The sequence below is a fragment of the Ruditapes philippinarum genome, unplaced genomic scaffold (genome assembly GCF_026571515.1).
Source record: "Ruditapes philippinarum isolate M1 unplaced genomic scaffold, ASM2657151v2 ctg11498_1_1_1_1, whole genome shotgun sequence".
NCBI lineage: Eukaryota > Metazoa > Mollusca > Bivalvia > Venerida > Veneridae > Ruditapes > Ruditapes philippinarum.
This window is the reverse complement of record NW_026859146.1, coordinates 18,891-39,035: the sequence shown is the minus strand read 5'-3', so window position 1 is coordinate 39,035 and position 20,145 is coordinate 18,891. Positions and strand designations below refer to the sequence as shown.

General features: G+C 34.8%; 1 protein-coding gene across 2 annotated transcripts in view; it reads right to left on the bottom strand.

Annotated features, from left to right (window-relative positions):
• The window catches only part of LOC132755416 (probable E3 ubiquitin-protein ligase HECTD2), a gene marked incomplete at its 5' end in the record, with an annotated part of 45,921 nt that overhangs the window by 11,923 nt on the left and 13,853 nt on the right, over window positions 1–20,145 (bottom strand). For both annotated transcript variants that reach the window (XM_060746283.1, XM_060746284.1), the window contains 7 exon segments: window positions 951–1,083; window positions 6,060–6,167; window positions 6,915–7,011; window positions 9,731–9,854; window positions 14,285–14,433; window positions 16,388–16,497; window positions 16,995–17,040. In XM_060746283.1, coding sequence (XP_060602266.1) covers window positions 951–1,083; window positions 6,060–6,167; window positions 6,915–7,011; window positions 9,731–9,854; window positions 14,285–14,433; window positions 16,388–16,497; window positions 16,995–17,040 — 767 coding nt within the window.

Sequence of the window (20,145 nt, the reverse complement as noted above, 5' to 3'; positions counted from 1 at the left end):
AACAAGATAATAATAACAGTGATTTTTTTACAGCCAAATAAAGGCTGTTCCCCTTGCCTCAAATAGGTATATTTTCCCCTAAAAATGCCGTATTTTCCCCTGAAATGTCCTATGTATATTTGTCACCAGAACCATGACCTAACAGCAGCTAGTTCATACATTTAACCCATTACTTCATATACACGCCTTTTAACGCCTTTTTCACCCCCCCCCTTTTTTGTTGTCTCAAATGATGAAAAAATGCCTTATTTAGGCCCAAAACACTTGTTTTTGTTTGAGAAATGTTGTTAAAAAAAGTGACCTCTTTTTCGGCGCGGCCCCCCAACCAAAAGATACATCAGGGGGTTGCCAGAAGGGGGATGTGCCCCCTTCTGTTTGGGGGGTTTGAAGGGTGGCGGAGTCCCCCTCATCGCCAAGAAAATTTTGGACTTGTGAGAGGCTGTAAATGACCCCAGACTGATCATAAGGTAACGTGTAACCAAAGCTGAAAAGCATTTGACTCTATCTCAATTCATTGAGAAGTTGCAGCACTTTGAAATCAATTTTGATGGAAAAAATCAACGCAAAATAGTGATTTTTGGCAATTTTGAGATGCCCCCTCGTTGCCATGGTAACAGAAAATTTAAGCCTGAGCATGCTGTTGCAAGGGCAATGGTCCAGTCAACATTTGTGCCAAGTTTGATTAGTGTTGAAGCAGTTTTTATAGTATAATAGCAATTTGAACTTGTAACGGGAGACTTTTCAATGAAAACAGCCATTTTTCACAAAATGCTCATGAAGTAATGGGTTAATTGACTGAAAGACAGAAAGTTGTCCCTATATAGTGTCTGCAATGTACCATACATGTTAAATTGAATTGAAATTAATATTTTATAAAATGTGTGGGTAAATTATCGAGCTATATTTTCCCCTTCAGGAAGCCACAGGTTATTTTGTAAATTGAAAATTACCATAGTTTTCATTGAATATTTTCTTGATTAGAAGTAGGAACCATTCCTTTGTAAGGCCACCCATATCTAAGCCTGGTTCCCCTGCAAACGTCACCTTCAGTTTCTTCTTCAAATCATGCTGTTTCTTAGCAATCTGGTTAAATACAATATCAACATATATTATATAATCTGTACATAACCTGCTAATGCTTCCCGAGAAGGTTCTGGACACAGGAAAGTATAAACAAGAGGGCCATGATGGCCCTGGATCGCTCACCTAACACAACCGCATCCAAGCAATGTCTTAAACAAGCATCATGACCAAGTTTGATGACAACTGAGTCAAACATGTGACCTCAAGTGTGTTATAAAGATTTTTCCATATTTGGGCAATGTGACTTAATTTTTGACCGGACACGACCCATATTCAAACTTGACCTAGAAATCATCAAAACAACCTTCCTGACCAATTTCCAGGAAATTTGGATCAAAACTGCAGCCACTAGAGTGTTTAAAAGATTTTTCTATTTTTAGCTCCTGTGACCTAGTTTTTGACCGGACATGACCAATCTTAGCACTTGACCCAGAAAACATCAAAACAACATTCTTGACAAATTTCAAGAATATTTGAATCAAAACTGCAGCCACTAGAGTGTAAACAAGCTTTTTCTATTTTTAGCTCCTGTGACCTAGTTTTTGACCTGAGATGACCCATCTTCGAACTTGACCCAGAAATCATCAAAACAACCTTCCTGACAAATTTCCAGAATATTTGAATCAATACTGCAGCCACTAGAGTGTTAACAAGCTTTTTCTATTTTTAGCTCCTGTGACCTAGTTTTTGACCTGAGATAACCCATCTTCGAACTTGACCTAGAAATCATCAAAACAACCTTCCTGACAAATTTCCAGAATATTTGGATGAAAACTGCAGCCCCTAGAGTGTTAAGAAGCTTTTCTATTTTTAGCTCCTGTGACCTAGTTTTTGACCTGAGATGACCCATCTTCCAACTTGACTTAGATATCATCAAAAGAACCTTCTTGACAAATTTCCAGAATATTTAGATGACAACTGCAGCCATAAGAGTGTTAAGCTTTTTCTATTTTTAGCTCCTGTGACCTAGTTTTTGACCTGAGATGACCCATCTTCGAACTTGACCTAGAAATCATCAAAACAACCTTTCTGACAAATTTCCAGAATGTTTGGATGAAAACTGCAACCATTAGAGTGTTAACAAGCTTTTTCTATTTTTAGCTCCTGTGACCTAGTTTTTGACCAGAGATAACCCATCTTCGAACTTGATCTAGAAATCATCAAAACAACCTTCCTGACAAATTTCCAAAATATTTGGATGAAAACTGCAGCCCCTAGAGTGTTAACAAGCTTTTTCTATTTTTAGCTCCTGTGACCTAGTTTTTGACCTGAGATGACCCATCTTCGAACTTGACCCAGAAATCATCAAAACAACCTTCCTGACAAATTTCCAGAATATTTAAATCAATACTGCAGCCACTAGAGTGTTAACAAGCTTTTTCTATTTTTAGCTCCTGTGACCTAGTTTTTGACCGGAGATAACCCATCTTCGAACTTGACCTAGAAATCATCAAACAACCTTCCTGACAAATTCCCAGAATATTTGGATGAAAACTGCAGCCCTTAATGTATTAAGAAGCTTTTCTATTTTTAGCTCCTGTGACCTAGTTTTTGACTGGAGATGACCCATCTTCGAACTTGACCTAGATATAATCTAAGCAACCTTCCTGACAAATTTCCAGAATATTTGGATGAAAACTGCAGCCCCTAGAGTGTTAACAAGCTTTTTCTATTTTTAGCTCCTGTGACCTAGTTTTTGACCGGAGATGATTCATCTTCGATCTTGACCTAGATATCATTAAAACAACCTTCCTGACAAATTTCCAGAATATTTGGATGAAAACTGCAGCCTCTAGAGTGTAAACAAGCTTTTTCTATTTTTAGCTCCTGTGACCTAGTTTTTGACCCGAGATAACCCATCTTCGAACTCGATCTGTATTTCATTGAGACAAACATTCTGACAAAGTTTGATGATGATCCAATCAAAACTGTGACTGCTAGACTGTTAACAACCCAATTGTTAGAGTGTTAACAAGCTTTTTCTATTTTTAGCTCCTGTGACCTAGTTTTTAACCGGAGATGACCCATCTTCGAACTTGACCTAGATATCATTAAAACAACCTTCCTGACAAATTTCCAGAATATTTGGATGAAAACTGCAGCCTCTAGAGTGTTAACAAGCTTTTTCTATTTTTAACTCCTGTGACCTAGTTTTTGACCCGAGATAACCCATCTTCGAACTTGACCTTCGTGGTCAGGTGAGCTAAAAAAATGAACAAAGGGCAAAAACTCCAAAATTAGGCAAGGCGGAGTTATGTTTTTTTGCACTGCACTTCTATTCAATGAGATCTATCTATCTATAAAGTTTCCTGATGATATCAGAGTTATGTCTCGGGTAAAATTCAAAGTGTAAAAATGAACAAAGGGCAATAACTCCAAAATTAGACCAGGCTTTGTTTAGGTTCTTTAAGCATTGCAGTTCTATCCAATGATATCTAGCTACCTACAAAGTTTCATGTTGATATCTCTAAAAGTTATGTCCCGGACAAAAGTGAAAAAGTAGAAATAAACAAAGGGCAAAAACTTCAAAATAAGGCAAGGCAGAGTAATGATTCTTAAGCACTGCACTTATACCCAATGAGACCTATCTATCTACAAAGTTTCATGTTGATATCTCTTACACAAAGTGTGAAAATAAACAAAGGGGAATAATTAAAAAATTAGGCAAGGCAGAGTTATGGTTCTTGTGCACTGCACACCTACCCAATGAGATCTATCTACCTACAAAGTTTCATGTTGATACCTCTTATAGTTTTAGAGTTATGTCCTGGACAAAGTCCAAAGTGTAAAAATAAACAAAGGGGAATAATTCAAAAATTAGGCAAGGCAGAGTTGTGGTTCTTGCACACTGCACACCCACTCAATGAGATCTTTCTACCTACAAAGTTTCATGTTGATACCTCTTATACATTTAGAGTTATGTCCCGGACAACGTTCAATGTGTAAAATAAACAAAGGGGGATAATTCAAAAATTAGGCAAGGCAGAGTTACGGTTCTAGTGAACTGCACACCTACTCAATGAGATCTATCTACCTACAAAGTTTCATGTTGATACCTCTTATACTTTTAGAGTTATGTCCTAGACAAAGTTTAAAGTGTAAAAATAAACAAAGGGGAATAATTCAAAAATTAGGTAAGAAAGAGTTACGGTTCTTGTGCACTGCACACCTACTCAATGAGATCTATCTACCTACAAAGTTTCATGTTGATACCCCTTATACTTTTAGAGTTATGTCCTGGACAAAGTTCAAAGTGTAAAAATAAACAAAGGGGAATAATTCAAAAATTAGGCAAGAAAGAGTTACGGTTCTTGTGCACTGCACACCTACTCAATGAGATCTATCTACCTTCAAAGTTTCATGTTGATACCCCTTATACTTTTAGAGTTATGTCCCAGACAAAGTTCAAAGTGTAAAAATAAACAAAGGGGAATAATTCAAAAATTAGGCAAGACAGAGTTAAAGTTCTCGTGCACTGCGCACCTACTCAATGAGATCTATCTACCTACAAAGTTTCATGTTGATACCTCTTGTTGTTTCAAAGTTATGTCCCAGACAAGAAAAGGGGACGGATGGATGGACGGACGTCGGACAGACGGATGGATGGACGGACAAGGCGGCGACTATTTACTATAAAATATATATGTGTATTGAAGCACACAACATTAAGGAATGACATCAGCATGATCATACATCAATGACCTTATAGACCATGTTATCAGGAAGGAATGATAAACTTTATTCACTACCAGAGCTGCATCAGTACTAAGGGTGTAGTACTTAAGTACCAGTACCAGTACTTGGCAAATTATGCAGTACCATTACCAGTACCAGAACTAGATTTTAGCTCGGTACTGCAGTACCAGTACTTTTTTTGGTGAAGTAATTAAGTATCAGTACCATTGTACCATTACTTTTATAATTATATTCATCAAAGTTTGAATAAATACAGTGTCAAACAAATAATTGCTAATATTATTCAGCAAAGAAATAAAATCATAATTTACTTTAAAGTTAACATAACATATTTACAACTTTATAGTTTTAACATACTTTTTACAAACAATATTTACAACATATATTCATGTCATATCTATTTGTTTAGTAACCAGTCAACTGTATAAATACAATGCATACATCTTTCATTTAAAACACAACAGTCTTTTGTTGCCTTTCACACCTTCACACCTCTGTTCAATTTATACCAAAGTAAATAACAACTTTTTATGGTGCTAAAAATATCACTTTTTTCACTTGAAATGGGACTATTTAGAATAGAAGAAATTAATTAGTGAATCACTACTGTATAATGATTCAGGATGACCTTGCTGATGCAATACCATTTTTATGGTTAAATAAGTATATGGAGGTAAATAATAAATGGGCAAATAAGAATATATCAGCTATTTCTTATATTTGACTCTAATGTATGTTACAAGATTGGATCTAATTTGATGATTCTGTATATCACAGCCATCACAGCCTAATAAATATTAGATTTGCCAACCAAATTTAATTATCAGATCAATCCTCAAAAATTTGAATATTACATCTATGCCAACCATATTCAAATATCAGATCTAAGTCCACTAAAGTTGAAGACAAGCTGCAGATCTAAACAGTTTCAGCACAAAAAAAGCTGTCAGTTAGAGGAAAGAGTGCTCGATTATTCTCTTTTTAGCTCCTGTGACCTAGTTTTTGACTGGCGCCAAAATTCTGTCAAAATCCATCTTAGAGTTACAGGTCTTGAAAAGTGGCCTCCTATTATGCTCTCAAATATAACTGTGCAGTTTCAACCAATTTCCTCCAGAATCTTTGGAGATACTCACTTGCACGCAATTTTACCAAAGTCTGGCGCGCCAATATATTCTATGAATAGTTCTGCTAAAAATGAAGATGCCTGATTTCATGTTGCCGATGAACATGATTTCCTATAATAAAGTACACAAAGAACAAATCAAAACACATATACATACCTCATTTAAAGAATCTGAGACCAGATGTTCTCTTCTCACAGTCAGGTTAAAAAACAACATTCCAACATCCGGTAACTGCCGTCTTTGTACCTTAGCAACCAGACTTCTCTGAAATATCCAATTCAGATTATCTATTAGCTAACATCAAAACTAATGAAATTAGAAATTAAATGTTTTCATTTAATGACTATAGATAAGCATAAAAATGAAGTCATCTAAAATTTTGGATAATTTCCAAAATGTGACACATTTAACTTAGTACATACACAATATCATTTGGTGTTTAAAAGAACTGTTTTTAAAAATATACACTTTGTCACATGATTTCTAAAGCAATGTACACGTATTTAACAACATTTACAACCTCACTTTGTTTATAGTTAACAACGATGTATAAGCTTAGATGACTTGTATTTTAATTCGGGTCCAGAAGAAACATTCTTCACCTGGATTCAGAAAAAATGTGGTTAAAAGTAAATACACCAAGATGCTTGAATTCACCAGCAAACAGTTACCGAACTAGCAGACAACAGGCTATTCTTATCAGTGGCAGGCAGGTGGTAAGTTGAACATTAAATTTTAGTATCTTTAGTGTTAAAAGATATTTTGAAGTTTATATTGATATGAAAATCACTAACTTTTTATTGGTGTATGAATTTTGAAAATCGGACAATAAATCGCAATTAACTTGCAGTTTAAAACAACTTATTGTAAGATCAATTATTTTCTCGCAATTCGGGACAGATAATACTTTGTTTTCATCTGATATTTCTTGGTTATATATGTAGTTCATATAAAAACTGTGAATGGGTGTATTCAGAAAGCCTCCTCTTATACTATTCAATATAAACATACTCTAGCCATTAGTATCATCTGTTGCTCTGAATCTCGTTGTAGAATTGTTCTCTTTGCTGTAATACTGAGGATAAAAGGGTACTGACAGAACGAAAACCTGAAAATATAAACACATCAACAATTATAGTTACTTTATGCCCATTGTGTATGAAAATACAAACACTCAAAATTAAAGTGACATTATGCCCATCCCAGAGTAAATGGTGCATGTTCAGGTAAAATTCAAAATTTTTTTACATTTTGTCATATTTGTTTTCAATTTCATAATAAACGTCATCTGAATAATTAATAACAAATGTGACCCACATAAATATCTATAAATAACCTCCAGAAATTATCAGTTATATTTATTTTATAAAAAGAGTGAGGCAGTCTTTTTTATTTTTAGGTGTTTTTATATTTTATCCTAAACATTTGTCATTACATTTATTGCTCAATTGCCATTGTTATAGTCAATTCTTTGAAAAATTAAGTCATTTTTTTCTCAGTTCAAACAGTGAAAAAAATGTAGAATAATGTTACTTTAATAAAGGTGCAATTTAACCCCTGTCTTATATTTCATTTGAACTTAGATAAATCAATACTCACATTAAATTCTGGTTAAATTGTTTACTTTCTTTCTAAAAAACTGGCATCTTTATCAAATAATGTCTTTGATAACTTAAATTCAAATGTTCAGCAGCAGTACAGCTGTATGTATTTACCTTTACAGTAAAAACACTGGAAATATGTTCATAGGACATTAACACTCCCACTTCATTTGCCATTCACAGTGGCATATTTACAATACCGGTACTTATACATATTTCATGAAAGCCAAGTAATATATCATCATTAATTAATCAAGTGATACTGACTACGGTCAAAACTGATAATAGCTTATAAGCTGATAGATTTATGGTAATATTACATTTTTAAGGTGGGGTATGAAAACATGGCTAGGAATGAGTAATGGCAATTACTGGCAACAATATTAAAATATTGTATATTGCTGCAACAATATATCAGTCATATATCCAAGGAAATTAGCTATAGAATGTTTCCATATTTCTGTGCCAATATTACCATTATTTTCCCTGCAAGTAACTGCCAACCTCTCCAAAATCATTACAATAGTGAAGAACACAAGTTTAAACAAAAATATCAAACCTTTTTGTCACAGAAAACAATTCAAGTCAAGAGCTCATTATAAGAAGATGACCACAGAAGACTCAACACACTCTCAGACTACTCATATGATTTGCTTTCCAGTTACAAGACAAGAACAAAGATCAACATGGGAAAGATGCAGGCCCAGCACACCCAAGCTACCACAGCAGATCACCCAGAAGGCACCAAACTTGAACTGGGACTGGGCACAAGTCTTTTTTGGAAAAAAAATCTATTACACTCGCACTCCATCTATTACACATGCTCCACCTTATACATATTACCCTCACCCTCCACATATTATCATCACCCTCCACATATTATCATCACCCTCCAGATATTATCATCATCCTCCAGATATTATCATACTCCTCCAGATATTATCATCCTCCTCCAGATATTATCATCACCCTCCAGATATTACCCTCACCCTCCACATATTATCATCACCCTCCACATATTATCATCACACTCCACATATTACCATCATCCTCCAGATATTACCATCATCCTCCAGATATTATCATCATCCTCCAGATATTATCATCACCCTCCAGATATTATCATCATCCTCCAGATATTATCATCACCCTCCACATATTATCATCACCCTCCAGATATTACCCTCACCCTCCACATATTATCATCACCCTCCACATATTATCATCACCCTCCACATATTACCATCATCCTCCAGATATTACCATCCTCCACCAGATATTATCATCCTCCTCCAGATATTATCATCACCCTCCACATATTACCATCATCCTCCAGATATAACCATCACCCTCCAGATATTATCATCATCCTCCAGATAATTATTACCATCAACTTATTACACTCACCCTCAACCTCTTAGACTCACTCTTCAACTATTACATTTGCCCTCAACCCATTACATTCACCACACCCCTATAACATTCACCCTCATCTCCCACCTATTACACTCATCCCCCACCTATTTCACTCACCTTTAACCTATTATACTTGCCTTCAAACTATTACACTCACCCTCCAACTATTACACTCATCCTCCACCTATTACACTCATCCCCCACCTCTTACACTCATCCCCACCTATTACACTCATCCCCCACCGATTACACTCATCCCCCACTTATTACACTCACCTTTAACCTATAACACTTGCCTTCAAACTATTACACTCACCCTCCAACTACAACAATCATCCTCCACCTATTACACTCATCCTCCATCTATTACACTCAACCTCCACCTATTACACTCATCCTCCATCAATTACACTCATCTTTAACCTATTACACTTGCCTTCAAACTATTAAACTCATCCTCCACCTATTACACTCATCCTCCATCTATTACAATCATCCTCCACCTAATACACTCATCCTCCATCTATTACACTCATCCTCCACCTATTACACTCATCCTCCATCTATTACACTCAACCTCCACCTATTACACTCATCCTCCATCAATTACACTCATCTTTAACCTATTACACTTGCCTTCAAACTATTAAACTCATCCTCCAACTATAACAATCATCCTCCACATATTACACTCATCCTCCACCTATTACCTTTAACCTATTACACTTGCCTTCAAACTATTACACTCACCCTCCAACTATAACAATCATCCTCCACCTATTACACTCATCCTCCACCTATTACACTCACCCTCCACTTGAGTTTGGGTCTTGCCATGCCAAATACTCTTGCATAAGGTCAAGGTTATCCAAAGCCATGTTGTAAAACTCCATATGTGACACTACAGGTGGTTGGCACAAATTATTGGCAGCATCTGAAAATAAACATAAAGTACATAAAGTGTAAGTAACCATTACAAAACCAAACAAGAAAACCAACACTAGAAACAAACACGATTATTACCTTTTAAAGTGGATTGATCTATAGTGGGAACATTTTTCATAAGAATATCAACAATTGATAAAATTTATAGAAATGTACCACTTCTTATAAAATATTAAGTTCTTATTGATTTATAATTAACATTATTATGATGAATGATAATATTTTTGTTCTAGAACAAATTATTGTTTGCTACATAAATATATGTAATAATGGATCATGTATCTCATACTTAGCAACAACATCCATATATAATTCATGGTTTGTTGTTATGTCTGTTACAAAACACTATGAACATAATTATTCAATTACAGACCTTCCATTATAGACCATGTCACTTTAATGTCATTGCACAAGTCCTATAAACGATATTTGAACAGACACCAGGGTGAGTATAATAGCGCTCCCTATTCTTTTAATAGTTGGGCTAACAAAACAAGAGGGCCATGATGGCCCTGAGGTCGCTCACCTGTATATAGGCCCCCCACCCCCGGGCCAATTTTTACCCAAGGGCTTTTATTTGTTTATTTGAACAGACTTGGTAGACACCCATAAGAAGATGTTTCATGCTAAACATCTAAGTTCTAGCTCATTGGCATTTTTAAAAGAAGATTTTTAAAGTTTTTACTATACACATATAGTTAAAAACAATGTCACCCCTGGGGCAGGGCCAGTTTTGACCCCCGGACGTTTATTTTAACAAAATTTGTAGATATTTACTTAAAGATGTTTCATGCTTAATATCTAAACTCTAGCTATTTGGGTTTTTCCAAAGAAGATTTTTAAGTTTTTGCTATACACATATAAGGAAAATCAATGACCCCCCCCCGGGTGGGGCCAGTTTTGACCCCAGGGCTTTTATTTGAACATACTTGGTAGACACCCATTAGAACATGTTTCATGCTAAATATCTTATCTCTAGCTCTTTGAGTTCTTTAAAAGAAGATTTTTAAAGTTTTAACTATATGCATATAGGGAAAATCAATGACCCCCTGGGGCGGGGCCAATTTTGACCCCAGAGCTTTTATTTGAACAAACTTGGTAGACACTCATTAGAAGATGTTTCATGCTAAATATCTTAGCTCTAGCTCTTTGGGTTCTTTAAAAGAAGATTTTTTAAGTTTTTACTATATGCATATAGGGAAAATCTATGACCCCCTGGGGCAGGGTCAATTTTGACCCCAGGGCTTTTATTTGAACAAACTTGGTAGACATTCGCTAGAAGATGTTTCATGCCATATATCTAAGCTCTAGCTCTTATGGTTCTTTAAAAGAAGATTTTTTAAGTTTTTACCATATGCATATAGGGAAAATCAATGACCCCCGGGGCGGGGCCAATTTTGACCCCAGGGCTTTAATTTGAACAAACTTGGTAGACACTCACTAGAAGATGTTTCATGCTTAATATCTTAGCTCTAGCTCTTTGGGTTCTTTAAAAGAAATTTTTTTTAAAGTTTTTACTATATGCATATAGGGAAAATCTATGACCCCCTGGGGCGGGGCCAATTTTGACCCCAGGGCTTTTATTTGAACAAACTTGGTAGACATTCACTGGAAGATGTTTCATGCCAAATATCTAAGCTCTAGCTCTTATGGTTCTTTAAAAGAAATTTTTTTAAGTTTTTACTATATGCATATAGGGAAAATCAATGACCCCCGGGGCGGGCCAATTTTGACCCCAGGGCTTTAATTTGAACAAACTTGGTAGACATCCATTAGAACATGTTTCATGCTTAATATCTTAGCTCTAGCTCTTTGGGTTCTTTAAAAGAAGATTTTTTAAGTTTTTACTATATGCATATAGGGAAAATCAATGACCCCCTGGGTCGGGGCCAATTTTGACCCCAGGGCTTTTATTTGAACAAACTTAGTAGACATTCACTAGAAGATGTTTCATGCCAAATATCTAAGCTCTAGCTCTTACGGTTCTTTAAAAGAAGATTTTTTAAGTTTTTACCATATGCATATAGGGAAAATCAATCAAACCCCCAGGGGCGGGGCCAATTTTGACCCCAGGGCTTTTATTTGAACAAACTTGGTAGACACTCACTAGAAGATGTTTCATGCCAAATATCTAAGCTCTAGCTCTTATGGTTTTTTAAAAGAAGATATTTAAAAAAATTTCTTTTGGTTGCCATGGCAACCAGAGTTCTGCATGGAATTAAATTCTTTGAACAATTTTTAAAGGTGACCACCAAAGGAACATTCCTGTGAAGTTTGGATGAAATTGGCTCAGTGGTTTATGAGGAGATGTCATTTAAAGCAAAAGTTTACGGACGGACGGACGGACGACGGACGGACGGACGCCGGACGAAAAGCGATCACAAAAGCTCACCCTGTCACTTTGTGACAGGTGAGCTAAAAAAACAATATAAGGCAACGAGAACAAAAACTATTAACCCAGATTAATCGTCCTTGTTGTAATGTATACAATAATACATGATTAATAATCAAGGTTAAATAATTCTAACACCAGTTCCTTAGAGACAACCATCTCAATTACATCTGTAATAGGAATCCATTTAGCAAATTGTAAAGTACACTACATGTGTTAAACATTTCAATAATTGATTGTAGGGAACCTGTTAATTTCAATATCCTGTGCACGTCTAAATATCTTTTATCACAGATTTAATGAGGCGGAAATACAATTTAAATGTAATCTTGACAAAGTAAAACAAGTTTATCAACTCTCTGTATTCTACATTGTTTTGAATAATAAAATAAATTCACATTCACAATCTGTAAAAATGCATGGATGTTTCTCTGAAAAGGTTGTACTGTTCATACAAAGATAATCATAAAACAAGTAAACTCATTCCCTCCAGTGCTCATCATGTCTGTTTAACCACCATCCTCCCAAAACCTGTCTAAGAATTAATAGACACCAAGAATTTCTCTTACAATAAAATTAAGCCGAACCCCTATAGAACATTTGAATTAAGTGAGGTCATGGTAGAAAATAAGCAAAAGATATTAGGCTCTTCCTTCCCACCAATGGCAAGTCCACCCAAACCTCATCCCTGAAGTGACTACCAAAATCTCTTTTATCAGCCTCACCCAAACCGCATCCCTGAAGTGACTACCAAAATCTCTTTTATCAGCCTCACCCACACCTCATCCCTGAAGTTACTACCAAAATCTCTTTTAACAGCCTCACCCAAACCTCATCTCTGAAGTGACTACCAAAATCTCTTATCAGCCTCACCCAAACCTCATCCCTGAAGTGACTACCAAAATCTCTTTTATCAGCCTCACCCAAACCTCATCCCTGAAGTGACTACCAAAATCTCTTTTTATCAGCCTCACCCAAACCTCATCTCTGAAGTGACTACCAAAATCTCTTTTATCAGCCTCACCCAAACCTCATCCCTGAAGTGACTACCAAAATCTCTTTTATCAGCCTCACCTAAAACCTCATCTCTGAAGTGACTACCAAAATCTCTTTTATCCGCCTCACCTAAACCTCATCTCTGAAGTGACTACCAAAATTTATTTTATCAGCCTCACCTAAACCTCATCCCTGAAGTGACTACCAAAATCTCTTTTATCAGCCTCACCTAAACCTCATCTCTGAAGTGACTACAAAAATCTCTTTTATCAGCCTCACCTAAACCTCATCTCTGAAGTGACTACCAAAATCTATTTTATCAGCCTCAGCTAAACCTTATATCTGTAAAGACTACCAAAATCTCTTTTATCAGCCTCAGCTAAACCTTATATCTGTAAAGACTACCAAAATCTCTTTTATCAGCCTCACCAAAACCTCATCTCTGAAGTGACTACCAAAATCTCTTTTATCAGCCTCACCAAAAACCTCATCCCTGAAGTGACTACCAAAATCTCTTTTATCCGCCTTTATCCGCCTCACCTAAACCTCATCTCTGAAGTGACTACCAAAATCTCTTTTATCAGCCTCACCGAAACCTCCTCTCTGAAGTGACTACCAAAATCTCTTTTATCAGCCTCAGCTAAACCTTATATCTGTAAAGACTACCAAAATCTCTTTTATCCGCCTCACCTAAACCTCATCTCTGAAGTGACTACCAAAATCTCTTTTATCCGCCTCACCAAAACCTCATCTCTGAAGTGACTACCAAAATCTCTTTTATCCACCTCACCTAAACCTCATCTCTGAAGTGACTACCAAAATCTATTTTATCAGCCTCAGCTAAACCTTATATCTGTACAGACTACCAATGTCTCTCCTATAAGCCTCATCCAAACCTCACCTAGAAAGAGACTACCGAAAACTCTTTTGTCAGCCTCACCTAACTTCATCACTGTACAGACTACCAAAATCTCTTTTATCAGCCCTACACAAACCTAATATCTGAAGATAATTATAAATTCAATACTTACTTAACAATGCCATAACTTTGGTACTGCTAGGAATCCACCAGCTACATTTCACCATTGGTGGTAGATCTTGGGGTTTCGGGGGAAATAATCGTATTGATATGAAAGAGTTTAATCTTTCCAACAATGCCTGGACTCTGTCACCTGACAGTCTGTAAATTACCATTGTAACATATTATAAATATACATTTTTTGTAGTTTCAGAAATGTTTTTTTCCCCATTTCTTTATACATTTGAATAACAGGACCTAGTCAAAAAATTGAATACAGTACATGTACTTATCAATCTAACTCTATGATAAACTAAGCCACTGTGATCACCACATATAAACAAGCTGAAAACTTGAGTAGAACCAGAGACACTTATAAAATATTTCTTTTAGTCAAAATAACCAGTTGAGCCGATAAAAGTGTTCAGCACATGGTTATAAGTTAGCAACGTTAAAATATATTTAGACAAAAAAAACTTTCATCTGTTTATACAAAGATGACATCAGACAGCTATTCTGTATTCTTGCCAAAACACAAATGAAGCAAAGATGTCTCAGCTATATGACCATTGAGTAACATAAACAATTTTGAAACTGTAACAGAACATCTCAAATAAAAAGCTTTTGAACAAGAGCTGTCACAGGAGACAGCGAAGCTCAACTAATAAAATACTGGACGCAGTAAGGAGGACAAAACAATGAAAGAAAAATCAATTATGTATAATTATGTATTAAGTTATAGTAAAAAAATAACATTTGTTAACATAAATTCCAAGATCAAGGGGAATAATTCTAGAAATAGTCATGCTAGAGTTATGGACCTTGCCACACAACATTTGTGTAATGATAAGAAATATATATTTGAAGTTTGAAGTAGATACCTTAAAAAGTAAAGAAGTTATTATATTTCTTAAAGAAAATCCTAAGTTCAAAGAGAGATAAATCTGTAAATATTGCTTCAAGAGTTATGAACATTGTCACATAAAATGTTATTGATGATAAGGAATAAGTATTTGAAGTTAGAGGTAAATACCTTTAAAAATAAAAAAGTTATAATAAAAAATAACATTTTTCTAGTAAAAAAATCTTAAGTTTATGGGAGATAATTTTTTGCCAATATTGGTGCTAGAGTTATGAACCTTGTCACATAAGATGTGGATGATGATAACGTAAATATATTTGAAGTATGAAGTTGATCCCTTTAGAAATAAATAAGTAACAGTAAAAAATAATATTTTTTATGGAAAATTCTAAGTTCAAAGGGAGATAAATCTGAAAAAATATTGGTGCTAGAGTTATGAACCTTGTCACATAAGATGGGGATGATGATAACGTAAAATATATTGAAGTATGAGGTTGATCCCTTAAGAAATAAAGAAGAAACAGTTAAGAAATAGTATTTTTTGAGGAAAATTCTAAGTTCAAGGGGAGATAAATCTGAAAATATTGGTGCTAGTGTTATGAACCTTGTCACATAAGATGGGGATGATGATAAGGTACATATATTTGAAGTATGAGGTTGATCCCTTAAGAAATAAAGAAGTAACAGTAAAAAATAGTATTTTTTAAGGAAAATTCTAAATTCAAGGGGAGATTAATCTGAAAATATTGGTGCTAGAGTTATGAACCTTGTCACATAAGATGTGGTTGATGATAAGGAACATATATTTTGAAGTTTGAAGTTGATACCTTAAGAAATGACAAAGTTATAGTGAAAAATATTTTACTGCATCAAAACCTTAATCTAAAATCTGGACGCGGATGCCGACGCCGGGGCGAGTAGGACAGCTCTCCATATACTATGCTCCATATAGTCGAGCTAAAAATGAAACTTTGTAGGCTTTAACATCCATTGTACCAACACAGTAAAGGCCGATTTGGCAACTTTCCAGCTTTACCGGTGGAGAAAGACCTCAGGTGCCCATCTGTACATTATTTTAGGCAGGCACAAAGGAGCATCTCAGTAGAACCACCAACATTCCATTAGCTTGCTGGATAGCTTTCTCACATGTAGAATCTGACAACACTTGCACAAAAATGAAACTGTTACCATTTTTTAGGCTTAATGAGTCTTTAATTACTATACATGTAATATATAAAGTGATTAATAACTTACTTTCTCATCCAGTAGACTAGATAATGATGATCATGGTCAGTCAATGCGGCAATCTGCCGTAACAAGTGTGCAAATATCACATATGTTGATGAGCTTCCAAACTGAGGATTCTACAATATAATAAATACTTGCAATGCATTAAAACTATTAATTTTGCTTCATATTTTGAGATACAATTCTAAAAGTGTATGACTGTGTATGAAATATAAAGGAATATTGATAGTGGCAACCCAGGACACGGCTTTGACTTACTTGTCCATTTTATATGATTTACTTCTTTACTTGTTTGTATTGTATTTATAAAGTAAATTCTGGTAAAATTTTGACTTTTCCATACTGGCTGTGAGTAATATAGACAATTGATTTTGCCACCCCTGCCAACCGAAACCTTATATGGGCAACACACTTGGGATCTCAGGATTACGCTGTATCCACTAGGTCATTGTACATGATCTAGTTCTAAAGAAATGTATGCATGTCTTAGTTAATATAACAAGTTTTCATACTAAGTATTATACTAAAGTTGAACTTCTCAGATGCCACTAAAGGAAACCATAGACAGTATTTATTCTGACAATAAAACAATAAAATCACATAATGCTCCTACCTGTAACAAGACTAGATATGCTCTCAAATCATCTTTGGAATGTGGCCTGAAAGTTAAACATACGGTTGATAACATTATTTTTCTATAGTAATATAATAATTTTTAAATTTAAGCAAATATAAATAAAAAATTTTCACTTAATTGTCAAAAGCGAACACTTGTTAAAACATAATTCATGTGTGTTTTATGGAAAGAGCATGACAGAAATGTCACCTTTCATACCATATTATAAAGTTATTTCAAATATCCAACAATAAAAATTATGTTAAGCATGAAGAATATCAAAGAATATCACATGCCTTTTTTTTAATTTTAACAATAGAAATAACAAGAGCCATGTCAACATGGCCATCCCCTGCCGAATGTGTTTGCTCATTGGAAGAATGTATATGTAGTAGAGCGGAATAATTCCATTTTAAGAGGTCTTTTGGTAATGAAAACTGATGGCTATAGTGATTACAGATTTGAAACCTATGTGAATACTGATGACTGAAAATAACAAAGGGCAATTACTGAAAAATAATGCAGGGTAGGTTATCATTCTTGTGTGCTGCATCCCTCCTCAGTAAAATCTATCCACCTATGAAGTTTCAAGTTGATACCTCAAATACTTTTTGAGAAAAAAAATGAATTTAAAAATTAAGTATGAAAAAGAACAAAGGGCAATAACTCAAATATTATAAAAGTTAGATTTATCATTCTTGCAGTGCACACCTCCTGAGTGAGATCTATGCACCTATGAAGTTTCATTTTGATATCTCAAAGGCTTTTTGAGTTATGCTCTGGACAAAAATTAATTTTAAAAAATAACAAAGGGCAATAACTCAAAAATAATGCAGGGTAGAGTTATCATTCTTAAGCACTGCACTCCTCCTCAATGAGATCCATCCACCTTTGAATTTTCAAGTTGATACCTCAAATACTTTTTGAGATAAGCTCTGGACAAAATAGCATGAAAAAAAACCAAAGGGCAATAACTCAAAAATTGAATAGGGAAGAGTTATCATTCTTGCGCACAACATTCCTCCTCAATAAGATCTATCCACCTATGACATTTCATGTTGATATCTCAAACACTTTTAGAGTTATGCTCCACTCAGGTGAAAAATTAGGTATGAAAAATAACAAAGGGCAATAACTCAAAAATTATGAAAGGTAGAGTTATCATTCTTGTGCACTGCACACCTCCTGAGTGAGATCTATGCACCTATGAAGTTTCATGTTAATATCTCATAGGCTTTTGCAGTTATGCTCTGGACAAAAATCAATTTTGAAAAATAACAAAGGGCAATAACTCAAAAATTATGCAAGGTAGAGTTATCATTCTCATGCACTGCACTCCTCCTCAATGAGGTCTATCCACCTATGAAGTTTCAAGTTGATAACTCAAATACTTTTAGAGATATGCTCCGGACAAAAATGTCGGACGGAAGGACGGACGGATGGAAGGACGGAAGGTCGGACGGACGGACGGAGACTATTTCTATATCCTCTGCCGAAAATTTTCGGCGGGGGATAATAACTGCGATATAGGTTTTAAGGTTGAGACATATGGTGTCATTACAGTTTTACTTCTGGAGGAAAACCTCATATGCCCTACAAAATTGTGCACTTTCTTAGACACAAGCGGGCACCTGAGTAGAACAACTAAAATTTTGTAAGCTGGATGGTTAGTTTCCTCTCATGATAAAGAATCCCTTGATTAGCTATCCTTGATAGTATTCAAATAATCAGTGGTGAGGGGGCAAGTGATTTAACAAGAGCTGTCACAGGAGACAGCGAAGCTCGACTAATAAAATGCTGGACGCAGTAAGGAGGACAAAACTATGAAAGAAAAATCAATTATGTATAATTAAGTATTAAGTTATAGTAAAAATATAACATTTGTTAACATAAATTCCAAGAGCAAGGGGAATAATTCTAGAAATAGTCATGCAAGAGTTATGGACCTTGCCACACAACATTTGTGTAATGATAAGAAATATATATTTGAAGTTTGAAGTAGATATCTTAAAAATAAAGAAGTTATTATATTTCTTAAAGAAAATCCTAAGTTCAAAGGGGAGATAAATCTGTAAATATTGCTTCAAGAAGTTATGAACATTGTCACATAAAATGTAAATGATTATAAGGAATAAGTATTTGAAGTTTGAGGTAGATACCTTTAAAAATAAAAAAGTTAAAATAAAAAATAACATTTTTCTAGTAAATAAATCTAAGTTTATGGGGAGATAATTTCTTGCGATATTGGTGCTAGAGTTATGAACCTTGTCACATAAGATGTGGATGATGATAACGTAAATATATTTGAAGTATGAAGTTGATCCCTTTAGAAATAAATAAGTTACAGTAAAAAATAATATTTTGTATGGAAAATTCTAAGTTCAAAGGGAGATAAATCTAAAAATATTGGTGCTAGAGTTATGAACATTGTCACATAAGATGGGGATGATGATAAGGTACATATATTTGAAGTATGAGGTTGATCCCTTAAGAAATAAAGAAGAAACAGTAAGAAATAGTATTTTTTGAGGAAAATTCTAAGTTCAAGGGGAGATAAATCTGAAAATATTGGTGCTAGAGTTATGACCCTTGTCACATAAGATGGGGATGATGATAAGGTACATATATTTGAAGTATGAGGTTGATCCCTTTAGAAATAAAGAAGTATCAGTAAAAAATAGTATCTTTTAAGAAAAATTATAAGTTCAAGGGGAGATAAATCTGAAAATATTGGTGCTAGAGTTATGAACCTTGTCACATAAGATGTGGTTGATGATAAGGAACATATATTTGAAGTTTGAAGTTGATACCTTAAGAAATGACAAAGTTATAGTGAAAAATATTTTACTGCACCAAAACTTTAATCTAAAATCTGGACGCGGACGCCGACGCCGGGGCGAGTAGGACAGCTCTCCATATACTTCGTATAGTCGAGCTAAAAATAACAATAGACTGTTTCAAATTATGAGCAGAAAATTTATGACAATTTTGCCAGGCTAATAGTAAATCAAACTGAAGCTCAAGTCTCTTATACGCATATTATACAAAAGACATAGTACTAAAATTACATGAATTTCAGGTTACAATGAACAAAGAAAGGCTACATAAATAGCAAGCTTACAAGCTTATCATTACACATGCCACAGAA